The 13743-nt window shown below is 39.1% G+C and overlaps 1 protein-coding gene across 50 annotated transcripts in view; it reads left to right on the top strand.

Annotated features, from left to right (window-relative positions):
* Positions 1 to 13743, top strand: part of MTMR3 (myotubularin related protein 3) — a 124873-nt gene that overhangs the window by 61862 nt on the left and 49268 nt on the right. For 23 of the 50 annotated variants that reach the window (XM_081542640.1, XM_081542636.1, XM_081542634.1 and 20 more), the window contains 4 exons: positions 333 to 385; positions 3126 to 3211; positions 11735 to 11824; positions 12220 to 12336. In XM_081542640.1, the coding sequence (XP_081398766.1) occupies positions 11811 to 11824; positions 12220 to 12336 (131 nt within the window). In that variant the 5' untranslated portion in view covers positions 333 to 385; positions 3126 to 3211; positions 11735 to 11810. Of the gene's footprint in view, positions 1 to 332; positions 386 to 3125; positions 3212 to 6704; positions 6873 to 11734; positions 11825 to 12219; positions 12337 to 13743 lie in introns of all 50 variants that reach the window. The other 27 variants (XM_081542637.1, XM_081542635.1, XM_081542627.1 and 24 more) reach the window with 3 other exon arrangements.

The following is a 13743-nucleotide window of genomic DNA, read 5'->3' as shown; positions in this document are numbered from 1 at the left end:
CTTGTTCCTTTAGTGGCAAAGGTTTACCTGAGAAGCCATCAGAAATGATGTTAGATTGACAGAGCAAAACTCTCAAAAGAGGAGTATTTGTAGGTTCTTGCAAAGTTCTGTCTGTATGGTTCCGCAGTTTCTAAAGGCGTGCTAAGGCCTGAATTGGCCCATTTTGCACAGTTAAACATTCTAAAATGTGGTTGACTAAGTAGTTCACATTGTAGCAATTAAAAAAAAATGTCATGGCATTCCAACTTGTAGAGAAAGTCTTGTGGGAAGATCTAAGTGGCTTGATACTTAGGATATTTGTCATTGTTAAACTACTGGTTTTTCTTCTGCAGATTTTCTTGTGAAACCTTCAAATAGAAAAAGTTATTCAGACAAACTTCATTTGGTAAGTTTGTTCCCCCTACCCTTCACCCCCTACTACACTCTGCTGTTTTGAGGGAGCAAAAGACAATTGACAGATTAATTTGGGGGCCCTGTTTGTCTGTGGGCATTTAGGTGAACTCTTGTATGTTCACTTTAATGCTAAATCTTAAAATTTGGTGGTCTCTCCCTGTCATCAGAACTCAAGCCAAATTACTTTCCCTGTATGTAATTGTGCCATAGCATAATATACTGTGCCTAGAAACTGGTATTAAAGTTGAGATAAATGAGTTGTAGCCTTAATCTTTTGTTTAAAATAGTTTTAAACTTGATGTTCTTTTAAATTGAAACTTGATTCTTACTTTGAGTTTTCTTAAATTGTTAAATCTGTGTGAAAATCAAGGCCTTGTTACTAGACTTCAGTTCAGATCGGTCGCTTAGTCACGTCCGATTCTTTGAGACCCCACGGACTGCAGCACACCAGGCTTCCCTGTCCCCTCACCAGCTCCTGGAGTTTGCTCAAACTCACTGTCCATCGAGTCGGTGAAACCATCCAACCATCTCATCCTCTGTCGTCCCCTTCTCCTCCTGCCTTCAGTCTTTCCCAGTATCAGGGTCTTTTCCAGTGAGTCAGCTCTTCACATCAGGTGGCCAAAGTATTGGAGTTTCAGCTTCAACATCAGTCCTTCCAAAGAATACCCAGGACTTATCTCCTTTAGGATGGACTGGTTGGATCTCCTTGCAGTCCAAGGGACTCTCAAGAGTCTTCTCCAGCACCACAGTTCAAAAGCATCAATTCTTCGGCACTCGGCTTTCTTTACAGTCCAACTCTCACATCCATACATGACTGCTGGAAAAACCATAGCCTTGACTAGACGGACCTTTGTTGACAAAGTAATGTCTCTGCTTTTTAATATGCTGTCTAGGTTGGTCATAACTTTCCTTCTAAGGGGTAAGCGTCTTTTAATTTCATGGCTGCAGTCACCGTCTGCAGTGATTTTGGAGCCCCCAAAAAATAAAGTCAGCCACTGTTTCCCCATCTATTTGTGTGAAGTGATGGGACTGGATGCCATGATCTTAGTTTTCTGAATGTTGAGCTTTAAGCCAACTTTTTCACTCTCCGTTTTTACTTTCATCAAGAGGCTCTTGAGTTCCTCTTCACATTCTGCCATAAGGGTGCTGTCATCTGCATATGAGGTTATTGATATTTCTCCCGGCAATCTTGATTCCAGCTGTGCTTCCTCCAGCCCAGCGTGTCTCATGATGTACTCTGCATATAAGTTAAATAAGCAGGGTGACAGTATGCAGCCTTGACGTACTCCTTTTCCTATTTGGAACCAGTCTGTTGTTCCATGTCTAGTTCTAACTGTTGCTTCCTGACCTGCATACAGGTTTCTCAAGAGACAGGTCAGGTGGTCTGGTATTTCCATCTCTTTCAGAATTTTCCACAGTTTATTGTGATCCACACAGTATTGTGACTATTGGCATAGTCATTAAAGCAGAAGTAGATGTTTTTCTGGAACTTTCTTGCTTTTTCGATGATCCAGCAGATGTTGGCAATTTGATCTCTGGTTCTTCTGCCTTTTCTAAAACCAGCTTGAACATCTGGAAGTTCACGGTTCACGTATTGCTGAAGCCTGGCTTGGAGAATTCAGAGCATTACTTTACTAGCATGTGAGATGAGTGCAATTTCAATCGAGTCTGTTCCCACCCTACAGCCAGAGCCATCCTTTACATCGCGTCACACCACTCTTCCGGTCACAACTGCGTAAGGTTCTGGGCCCTGCTACTTCTTTTAAGGCCTCTGTTCTCTCACTTTCATTGATCATAAAGCATTTGCTTTGAATATTGAATCCCAGACTTCCAAAAATATGCTGTATTCGTAGAAGTTTAGTGAACTAGAAGTGCTGGTTTTGCATGTAATGTATCTATTTTAGATATTATATATATTTTTAGAAAGCTACTTATTAAAGTGATAGTGTTGTTACTAGCCTGAATTTCTTGTTAGGTGTTCCTCCCCCACTATCATAGTTTCTGAAAACCAGGTAAAGGTATTAGCACAGTTTGCGTTTTCACTGAGCATAGGATGTTGGGGTAAAAGGCTTTTTTCTTTCATACTTTGTTTACTAAATCAGTTTGGTTCTCACAGATGGGGAGATCCATTTTGAATTTATGGAATTGACAAAAACATGCTATATAATATTGTAAGAATTATATTGTTATTATACTGTATTTGCATTCACAGGTTGGTTTTAATTATTGCTTTATTATTTTCATCTAAGGTTTATAATAGTTTTCATATTACTGTCAACTTTAGGAGCATGAGCCTTCGCAACTTTTTCTGCTCAAATAGGTTACGGCCAGGATGATTTTCACAGTCCTTTAAAGGAGTTTGGATTTGACTAGTGGATTGGCTGGGTGATTCTCATCTTTTTCTTGGATGACTCTGGTCCAGTCTTGAGGTCCTTGTATGTGCAGTTCCTTTATTCGGGTTTGGCCAAATGGGAAATTGGGCTTCCCAGGTGGCGCTAGTGGCAGAGAACCCCCCACCAATGAGGAGATGCACAAGATGCTCAGTCTCTGGGTTGGGACAGTTCCCTGGAGGAAGGCATGGCAACCCACTCCAGTATTCTTGCCTAGAGAATCCCATGGACAGAGGAGCCTGGCGGGCTATAGTCCACAGGGTCACACAGAGTCAGACGTGACTGAAGCAACTTAGCACGCACATGGAAAATCACCAATTTTGTCCTTTTTGTCCCCCCAAGTTCCAGGCATAAAGGAAAGAAAAGGCTTGCCAAGATACTGAAGAAGGGACGGAGATTTCTCCTCCTAATCTGGGCCTCCTGTCATGGTACGTACAAAGAAATAACAGGACAATTGGACTTGAACTCTGTCCTGACAGTTAAGTGAATACTAGTAAGTTTATAGTTACCCGTCCTCAGAACTCTCTTGTCTGTTTTCTTTTATTGTTTACTTAGTATCACTAGTAATAATTTGAGTATTCTAGTGTCTTAGAGCAGTTTTGCTTCTATTCAGTTTAATTGTGCGAGTTATTGTCTCTTTTCAGTCAGGTAGTGTAAATAGATTCAAGACCAAATGTTTCTTGGACTTCAGGTTTCTTATTTCTTTTCTGGGAAGGAAGATACAGTAAGAAGCTTTTCTCTGTGTATATGTGTTGCGTTGTGGAGAATTAATATGGTCATACACATATTCTTTATGAATTTACCTTTGTGGATGAAAGCAGTTCCCTGTCTTCCCTGTGTTTCCTCTTTAACATTGTTTTTATCCCAGAGAAGATGAAGTAGCTCTGCACAACCCCTGCCTGCGTCTGTGACTAAAATGAGTGTGTTTCAGTGACTTGTGGGCCATTCAGGACCCACTTGAGGCAGAGAGATGGGAGCAATGAGCCAGCTACATTTCTATCAGTCCTGAAAATATGTAAACAGTGCTTCAAGGCTTAAGAAAGAAATGGCCCTCTGTAATATTGTCCTGCTTCTACCTTGGTGATGTTTGCTAGATCCAAACTCTGTTTCATGCTGGCGCACAAAGAAGGAATTGAAAAGGCCATGTTAATTTCAAGCATCATTAGGAACATGGGTGGAAAATGCCTTTCAAAATTAAAAACAAACTAAAACCAAAAAATCTAGTTGTATAGAAGTGTCATTAAAATGAGAAAGGTAACTGCTATCATCTTTAATCTTTGCCAGTTTTTTCTTAGTTTATGGGCACAACGGCTTTGTGATGTATTCTATACCCAAGTACTGATGAGCTGTTCTTTATACTGTATTATTTTATCAGTTTTCATGAGTTTTTAATGAATTGAAAAAGTGTTTGCCTAATGTTTATATGATATGTATGCCAGTGCTAATGAATCGCAAGTGACGGGCTTATGAAAGCAGCTCGGTTGTGTACTGAAGGGTTGTCCTTCACTGTATCCTGCACAGATGCAGTGGCGTGGTCCTTGCTCTGGTGCTGCTGGGGGCTCTGGTGCCCTGCAGACAGTCTTCCTGGTGTGCTCTGGAGATACGTGGGTGTGCGTGCGCACGCACAGTGTTCAGGGAGCCAGTGTGACTGTGTGTCTTTAAAAAACTCTTTCATTAAGCAGCTTTATAAATAAGTTTTTAGAAGTACTCATTTATAATTCTTCCACCAAAGCCCATAGTTGTATTCCTTTCTAACTAGTTTATGTCCCTATGTATAGTTTATGTAGTTGGAATTAAAACATAATTAAATTTCTGTTTTGCTTATTTCACTACATGAATTAAACATTTTTCCTTGTTGACTCGTTGGACTCCTAATGATTTTTTACTAGCTACCTAACACTTTGCAAATTGTTGAACCATTGGTTTAAGTAGTATTAATTAATATTTTCTGTTTTAGCATTTTGGTTACATGTTCTTAATCCTTATTTTTCTGTGTAGAGAATTCAGAAGCATTGGTTTTTCTTGAATATCATCCCTTCATACTTTTAAAAAATTCTTGAATGAGATTGAGATCTTTTGGGGAGGTTAAAAATTAGGAAAATACTTTTGTGTTTCATTATGGAAAATCTCAAGCCTATGCAAATTGAAAATAGTATGATGAACCCTCATAAGCCCCACATAGGCATCAGCCAGATGCAGTAATCAGTTCACGACCACATTTGTTTCTTCTGACTCCCCACCCCCACCTCTTTGGATTATGTTGAAAGAAATCACAAACATTGTATCAACAGAAATTTTTATTTTTGATGACTTTCAATGCCAGTCTTAAGAATAGTAACTAAAATTGACAGAGACTGATAATCACTTTTAACTTTTACATTTGTCAAATGTTTCTACACACATGACTCTAAAGAGTAGTTTTTTTAAAAAATCCTGCAATGTTTATATATAAATTTAGTTTATAGACATTTCCACTGGTTAGCCTCTACTCCTCGTGTTGTTTAAATATTTATCTTTAATGTTGACTTCCCCTTGACTTACAGACTGACTTCTGTTACCTGCATAGTTTACCAAGTAGCAGAAGTTAGCCTGAAAATGTGGTGACTGATCTGTTTTCAAGATTTTATAGTGACCCCACATGGAGCTGGTGGGGATTAAAAAGTATGAGATTCCACCATGCCCAGTGTTCCTCCCAGCGATATCAGGGAATTGACCATGTGGATTATATACTCTCTTTCTCTCGTCCTAGTAAACTACTGCTTGTAGCTAGCCTAGGAGAAATTTGTTTTCAAGCCTCTTAACAGGCTAACACCTACCAGACCTTTTCTCTTCCTTGGCTTGGTCTCCTTCTAGCTCTTCCTCCATCAGCCATCTCAAGTTTGGCCTCCCTTTTACCTGTGAAACTCAGTAACTATAATAAATTAGGCAGTTGATTCAGCTTATGTTTAGCTAAGTAATATTTTTACCATTTTTTTTGGAAAGTCAATGAATAGTCTGTCCTCAGTTCAGTGTCCATGTGTGTCTTCACGCTCAGTCGTGTCCGACTCTTTGTGACCCCATGGACTGCAGCACGCCAGGCCTCCCTGTCCATCACCAACTGCCGGAGTTTACTCAAACTCATGTCCATTGAGTCGATGATGACATCCAACCATCTTATCCTCTGTCATCCCCTTCTCCTCCCGCCTTCAATCTTTCCTGGCATCAGGGTCTTTTCAGATGAGTCAGTTCTTCACATCAGATGGCCACAGTATTGGAGTTTCGGCTTCGGCATCAGTCCTTCCAATGAATATTCAGGACTGATTTCCTTTAGGATGGACTGGTTGGATCCTTGCAGTCCAAGGGACTCTCAAGTCTTCTCCAACAACACAGTTCAAAAGCATCAATTCTTTGGCACTCAGCTTTCTTTATAGTTCAACTCTCAGGATTAGGATTAGTCTATCTTAATCCTTGGGAATTAAAGGCATTTTTATATACAAGGGGGAAAATCAGTTCAGAAGCCATACATGTAATGTATACTGGGATAGTCTTATAAAAAGAGCATATATTTTATTTGACTGTGAAAAATTATTTCTTTTTGTTCTTGTCTGGCTGGCCAACTTCTCATATGTTGAAAAATCATTCGTTCCAGTTTCAGTTTTCAGTAACTACTTAGATTATATACATTGGCTTGGATTAGCACGCAAGTGAGTATGCCAACAAAAATGAATTGGTAAATGGCTTCTCTAGATTTTTTTTTTTTTTTTTTTAAGCGTGCTATATTATTTTAGTTCTGCACTATTTAGAGGTCAGTAAAAATCTAGTTAGGGAATCACTTAAAGAAATAATGATCTATGAAATGATCTTTAAGAGAAAAAAAGTGTTCTGTTGTAGTTGTTTAGTCGTTAAATCTTGTCCAACTCTTTGTGACTCCATCAATTGAAGCCCGCCAGGCTCCTTTGTCCGTGGGATTTCCCAGGTGAGAATACTGGAATGGGTCGCCATTTCCGAATCCTGGGGATCTTGCAACCTAGAGATCGAACCTGTGTCTCCTACATTGGCAAGAGGATGCTTTACCTCTGAGCAACCAGGGAAGCCCCCTTATGTGTTTAGGTGAGTTTAAAAAGTTAATGTGATGCTGAGAAAGCATGTTTACAATGTACTTTTATGTAATAGTTTTTAAAGGGCCTTTCCTCCCCCGGTATTTCTCACTTTTCCTGCCTATCCCCTATTGGTTTTTGAGAAAAATAGTCCTAAATCCCAGGTTTCTCCTATCGTTTCTCTTTAGTTCTGAGTGTAAATACTTGGTGTTCTTTAAGTCAAAACCTTCCTCTTAAGAATGGAAATAGAATTGGTTAAAAAGGCAAAAAGCTAACAGTTATAGAGAAAATCAGTTCCTTTCAAATATGAGTGTATCCCTGTTCCTTCAACACATCACTGACTTCAGAGGACATGAGTGGAATGGAATAAAATGGAGCTGACTGGCTCAAAACTCTACATCTAACAAGATATTTTGGTTTACAGGAGTGGAGCCGTTCTTTGTTCACTCTAGGTAGTTTTATTTTTGGAGGCTCCAAGCCACATCATATCAACCTGACTAAAACGCACCAACTTCATTAAGCTGTTAATTTATTTATTGCTATAGTATAAATAACTGAATAGGTTTTTATACTTTTGCTTTTGAAATCATTTGATTGTCAGCTGTGAGTTTTTGACAACCACAGTGAATACTTAGCAGTCGTAGGGAAGTGACACTGCTAGCATGGTTGTGCTGTGCACCAGCAGCCATTTTACACGGTGTTCATTAGGGTTATGCGTGATCTATAGGTGATTTAACGTGTACTGGACGGTGTTCATACATTATGTGCAAATACTATCTGGAAGTGAAAGTGTTAGTTGCTCAGTCGTGTCTGACTCTTTGCAGCCCCATGGACTGTAGCATGCTAGGCCTCTCTGTCCATCATCAACTCCCAGAGTTTACTCAAACTCATGTCTGTTGAGTCAGTGATGCCATCCAACCATCTCATCCTCTGTCGTCTGCTTCTTCTTCTGCCTTCATTCTTTCCCAGCATCAGGGTCTTTTCAAATGAGTCAGTTCTTTGCATCAGGTGGCCAAAGTATTGGAGTTTCAGCGTCAGCATCAGCCCTTCCAATGAATATTCAGGACTGATTTCCGTTAGGGTGGACTGGTTGGATCTCCTTGCAGTCCAAGGGACTCTCAAGAGTCTTCTCCAGCACCACAATTCAAAAGCATCAATTCTTCGGTACTCAGCTTTCTTCATAGTCCAACTCTCACATCCATACATGACTATTGGAAAAACCATAGCTTTGACTAGACAGACCTTTGTTGGCAAAGTAATGTCTCTGCTTTTTAATATGCTGTCTAAGTTGGTCATAACTTTCCTTCCAAGGAGTGAGTGTCTTTTAATTTCATGGCTGCAGTCACCGTCTGCAGTGATTTTGGAGCCCAAGGAAATAAAGTCTGTCACTGTTTCCCCATCTCTTTGCCAGGAAGTGGTGGGACCAGATGCCATGATCTTAGTTTTCTAAATGTTGAGCTTTAAGCCAACTTTTTCACTCTTGTCTTTCACTTTCATCATGAGGCTCTTTAGTTCTTTTTCACATTCTGCCATAAGGGTGGTGTCATCTGAGTATCTGAGGTTATTGATATTTCTCCCGCAATCTTGATTCCAGCTTGTGCTTCCTCCAGCCCAGCATTTCTCATGATGTACTCTGCATATAAGTTAAATAAGCAGGGTGACAATATACAGCCTTGACATACTCCTTTTCCAATGTGGAATCAGTCTGTTGTTCCATGTCCAGTTCTAACTGTTGCTTCTTGACATGCATACAGATTTCTCAGGAGGCAGGTAAGGTGGTCTGGTATTCCCATCTCTTTCAGAATTTTCCAAAGTTTGTTGTGATCCACACAGTCAAAGGCTTTGGCATAGTCAGTAAAGCAGAAGTAGATGTTTTTCTCGAACTCTTACTTTTTCGATGTTGGCAATTTGATCTCTGGTTTCTCTGCCTTTTCTAAATCCAGCTTGAACATCTGGAAGTTCACGGTTCACATACTGTTGAAGCCTGGCTTGGAGAATTTTGAGCATTACTTTACTAGCGTGTGAGATGAGTGCAATTGTTCGGTAGTTGGAACATTCTTTGGCATTGCCTTTCTTTGGGATTAGAACGAAAATTGACTTTTTCCAGTCCTGTGGCCACTGCTGAGTTTTCCAAATTTGCTGGCATATTCAGTGGAGAAGTTTCACAGCATCTTTTAGGATTTGAAATATCTCAGCTGGAATTCCATCACCTTCATTAGCTTTGATTGTAGTGATGCTTCCTAAGGTCCACTTGACTTTGCATTCCAGGATGTCTGGCTCTAGGTGAGTGATCACACCATTGTGATTATCTGGGTCATGAAGATCTTTTTTGTATAGTTCTTCTGTGTGTTGTTGCCACCTTTTCCTAATATCTTCTGCTTCTGTTAGGTCCATACTATTTCTGTCCTTTATTGTCCGTTTCTGTCCTTTATTGCCCATCTTTGCGTGAAAAATTCTCTTGGTAGCTCTCATTTTCTTGAAGAGATCTCTAGTCTTTACCATTCTATTGTTTTCCACTATTTCTTTGCATTGATCTCTGAGGAAGGCTTTATCTTTTTCCTTGCTATTCTTTGAAACTCTGCATTCAGATGGGTATATCTTTCCTTTTCTCCTTTGCCTTTCACTTCTTTTCTTTTCATAGCTATTTGTAAGGCCTCCGGAGACAACCATTTTGCCTGTTTGCATTTCTTTTTCTTGGGGATGGTCTTGATCACTGTCTCCTGTACAGTGGCATGAACCTCCATCCTTAGTTCTTCAGGCACTCTATCAGATCTGATCCCTTGAATCTATTTGTTACTTCCACCGCATAATCTTAAGGGATTTGATTTAGAAGTCAAAGCTGAGAAACCCTTAAAATGTTCATAAATTCATTTTAAAAGTAACAATACCAATTTCCCATAACATTTTTAATGAAAAGTAACATTTTTCTCATCCAGCAATAATTAATGTAAAAGAGTGACACTGTTTTACATTTTTACATTTTTTAAAAAAATATTTGGCTTAATAGATGATAGCTGGGTTCTCATATCTACTTCTGCATCCAATTTGTTACAGTGTATTTTTTGAAATAAATGAAGTAAATCCAGCCTTACTCAGTAGTTAGAAAATGGAAGAGTACTTTAATAGTTTTTCCAAGTAGTTGTCTATATTCTTCTATTGCACATCAAAACTTGACAGGTGTTAGTTCTTTGAGGGTTAGTTGCAGTGTGGAATTTGAAATCATGTCAGTGAACTTCTTGTATTATGTTAAAACCATCACTTGTCTTGCAATGGATCTTTTATCCATGCATGATTTTGTAACATCATGAACAGGTCATTTTGAAAATAATGAATTGTGAGAAAATGAGTAATGCAGGTCTTCCAAAGGTAGACGTATTTTGCAATAAAATTTCTTTTAAAAATTTACACTTGGTAGTATTGCCACTGGTCATACATATTTTTGCAATAAAATTTCTTTTAAAAATCACACTTGGTAGTATTGCCACTGGTCATATCAGAAAAGTATTTGGTACTGGAAAGCTGTAAAGTTCCTTGTGGCAGATGATAGACTTTCCAAAATTCTAATTTTCTCATTAAAACTTTACCACTGGCAACTGATGTCATTTGAAGAAAAGATCTATTGAAGTCCGAATTACAGTAGTTTGTCAGTTGTACTTTTCAGTTGCAAATAGTGCTCATTCATTTGCAAAAGAAGTTGCTAGTTCAGCTTGTAACTGAAACAGTTGCACAGGTGCTTTACCTGAGACAATCATAATACTTCAATGTGCAGCAAAAGACTTTGATGTGTATTTCCTCTTTAAAAAAGAAAAAGACTTAAGGGTCAGAATGTGATAAAATTGATCATTTTTCTCCTGCTTGTTACCAAGGACATTCAAAGTGCCACTGCTAGATTACACTAAGGGGCCAGCAGGTTTACCCACTGAGTCTCTCTGTGCTATTTTGTACAAATGTCAATGCAGAGAAAAAAGGCTTAGTATTATTACAGGCTTAGTATTAAAAAAAGTCTTAGTATTATTGTTACTGTGGTTTTGACCTCATAGAGTCCCTGAAAGGGTCTCAGAATCACACATTTTGAGAACCATACTATTAGGGTTTATGTTTAAAATTGCTATTGCTCTTATAAAATTTGCTGTGTAAATAGATGTCATCACAATTTACCCCTGGACTTTGCAATAGATTGCTTTCCCCCCGATCTTTGTATACCATAAAAATTTATAATGTAAAAGACTGTTTTTATGTAAATTATGATTAGTTCAAGTGCTATTTAGATTATAATTTGTTATCTTTTGAGATTGCCTTAATAGAAATAAATATGTAATACCAAGAATTAAACTAGGGGTAGTGGTTCACACACATGTTTTCAGTTTGAGGATTCAGTTCTTAAGTTTACACTGAAAAGAAAACAGCTTTGTTATGGAAAGTTCCCATATAACCAGAGTAGACACTGAAGTATAGTGAACTCGCACTTAAAGTTCCATGTGTTAATCCCCTCATGGACAGTTGTTTCATTTATGCTCCATTCACTTCCTGTTACCCTTCCCCTTCCAAATGTTTTGAGTCAAATTCCAGACATCAGTCACATCATTTCATTCTTAAATAATAATAATAATTCAGAATGCATCTTTTAAAAATAAGAAAGATTATAACTTAAGAGAAAAAAGCCACTGTATCTTAGTTTCTCTTAAAAGTAATATACTAATAACTTATTAGTGCTTAATAGAAGTGTTCTTAACCTCTTTGACTTTTTCTGGTGTTGGTGTGTTCTCCATTTAGAAGCACCTGGATTTTCATTGTGATTATGCTACTAGACATGGCAGAAAAACCAAACATGGAGTAGGAACTTTGAGATTATTTAAACATTTGGGTTTTTTCCAGGATGAAGAGACTCGGCACAGCCTTGAGTGCATCCAGGCCAATCAGATCTTTCCCAGGAAGCAGCTGATCCGGGAGGATGAGAATCTTCAGGTAATTCCAGGCCTCTTTTGATTGTGAAACAAGGGTTAAGCCTCATAGTAACAGCGCAGCAGAGCCGGTGGATTGAAGTGATGCCTGCATATAGGAAACGCGCTAGAGAGATGCGCTTCTTCCCAAACCACACACGCGATGGCAATGTGTGCCGGAGAACATCTCTCAGAAGGACTTTCCCACTGAGGTGGTCATCTCTGGGTCATTCCTTCTTTAGTCTGAAATGTGAATAACTAGGTTTTTTGAATCTCGTGGGTGTAAACCCGTCCTCTTTAGGTCCCGTACCCATCTTTGTACTGTCTTGAGTGACAGTGTTTATAGTCCATTCACCTGACCTGTGTTAAAGACTTTGCACTTCTTCAGAATTCTGAAGGGTCTCTTCTTCCACTTTGAAGGTTCCTTTTCTTGAACTTCATGGAGAAAGCACAGAATACGTGGGCCGTGCTGAGGATGCCATCATTGCCCTTTCTAATTACAGACTTCACATCAAGTTCAAGGAGTCTCTTGTTAATGTAAGTGCTTTCCGCTGTTCTTCCACTAAAGTAGATGGAGAAAGGAAGTAAAAAACCGTAAGTTTCTCACAAGAGGAGTGTTATATAGAGTTTAGTATGAAAACATTGTGTACTCTGCTTTTTTCTCAATTTAAGCACTGGGGACACTACATTAGCAAGCACCTCTTATGCTTGATTTAAAATGATACATGTAGTCAGCTGAGGTGTCCATTGTTTAGTAATACTGCATGATTTGCAGTTGGTAATGCTGTATCATTAAGCTTTGTAATGGTGCAGAAACTGTGTAGGCTTTTATTCCTCAATTTTTAGTAGTTACCCACTGCCTCAGTTAAGAGAATTTCCTAGACCTTAATGTGAAATGCTAACAGAGTTTTGTCAAGAAAGCACAGTGGTGATAGCAAACACCCTTTTCCAACAACACAGGAAGATGACTATACATGGACATCACCAAAGGGTCAATACCAAAATTGGATTGATTATATTCTTTGTAGCCGAAGAGGAAGAAGCTCTGTACAGTCAGCAAAAACAAGACTCGGAGCTGACTGTGGCTCAGATCATGAGCTCCTTATTGCCAAATTCAGTCTTAAACTGAAGAAAATAGGGGAAAACCACTAGGCCATTCAGGTATGCGTTAAGTCACTTCAGTCATGTCCGACTCTGAGCGACCCTATGGTCTGTAGCCCACCAGGCTCCTCTGTCGAGGGGATTCTCCAGGCATGATTACTAGAGTGGGTTGCCATTTCCTTCTCCATGGCATCTTCCCAACCTGGTGATCGAACCTGCATCTTTTACTTCTCCTGCATTGGCAGGCAGGTTCTTTACCACTAGCACCACCTCCTAAGTCACATCCCTTACGATTATACAGTGGAGGTAACGAATACTATAGACAGAGGTTTATAACATTGTACAGGAGGCAGTGATCAGAATCATCCCAAAGAAAAAGAACTGTAAGGAGGAAAAGTGGTTGTCTGAAGAAGCTTTACAAATAGCTGAGGAAAGAAGAGAAGCAAAAAGCAAAGGAGAAAGGGAAAGATTTACCTAACTGAATGAAGAGTTCCAGAGAATAGCAAGGAGACACAGGACCTTCTTAAGTGAACAATACAAAGAAGTAGAGGAAAACAATAGAATGGGAAAGACTAGCAATCTCTTCAAGAAAATTGGATATATCAAGGGAACATTTCATGCAAAGATGGGAATGATAAAGGACAGAAATGGTAAGAACCTAACAGAAATAGAAGAGATTAAGAAGATGTGGCAAGAATACACAGAAGAACTATACAAAAAAGTTCTTAATCACCCAGACAACCACTGTGGTGTGGTTACATCACCTAGAGCCAGACAACCTGGAGTGTGAAGTCAAGTGGGTCTTAGGAAGCACCACTATGAACAAAGCTAGTGGAGGTGATG

This window comes from Giraffa tippelskirchi, chromosome 11, assembly GCF_054371585.1.
Source record: "Giraffa tippelskirchi isolate mGirTip1 chromosome 11, T2T-mGirTip1v1.2.pri, whole genome shotgun sequence".
NCBI lineage: Eukaryota > Metazoa > Chordata > Mammalia > Artiodactyla > Giraffidae > Giraffa > Giraffa tippelskirchi.
Note: the sequence above shows the minus strand (reverse complement) of the source record. Positions and strands in the feature narration are given on the sequence as shown.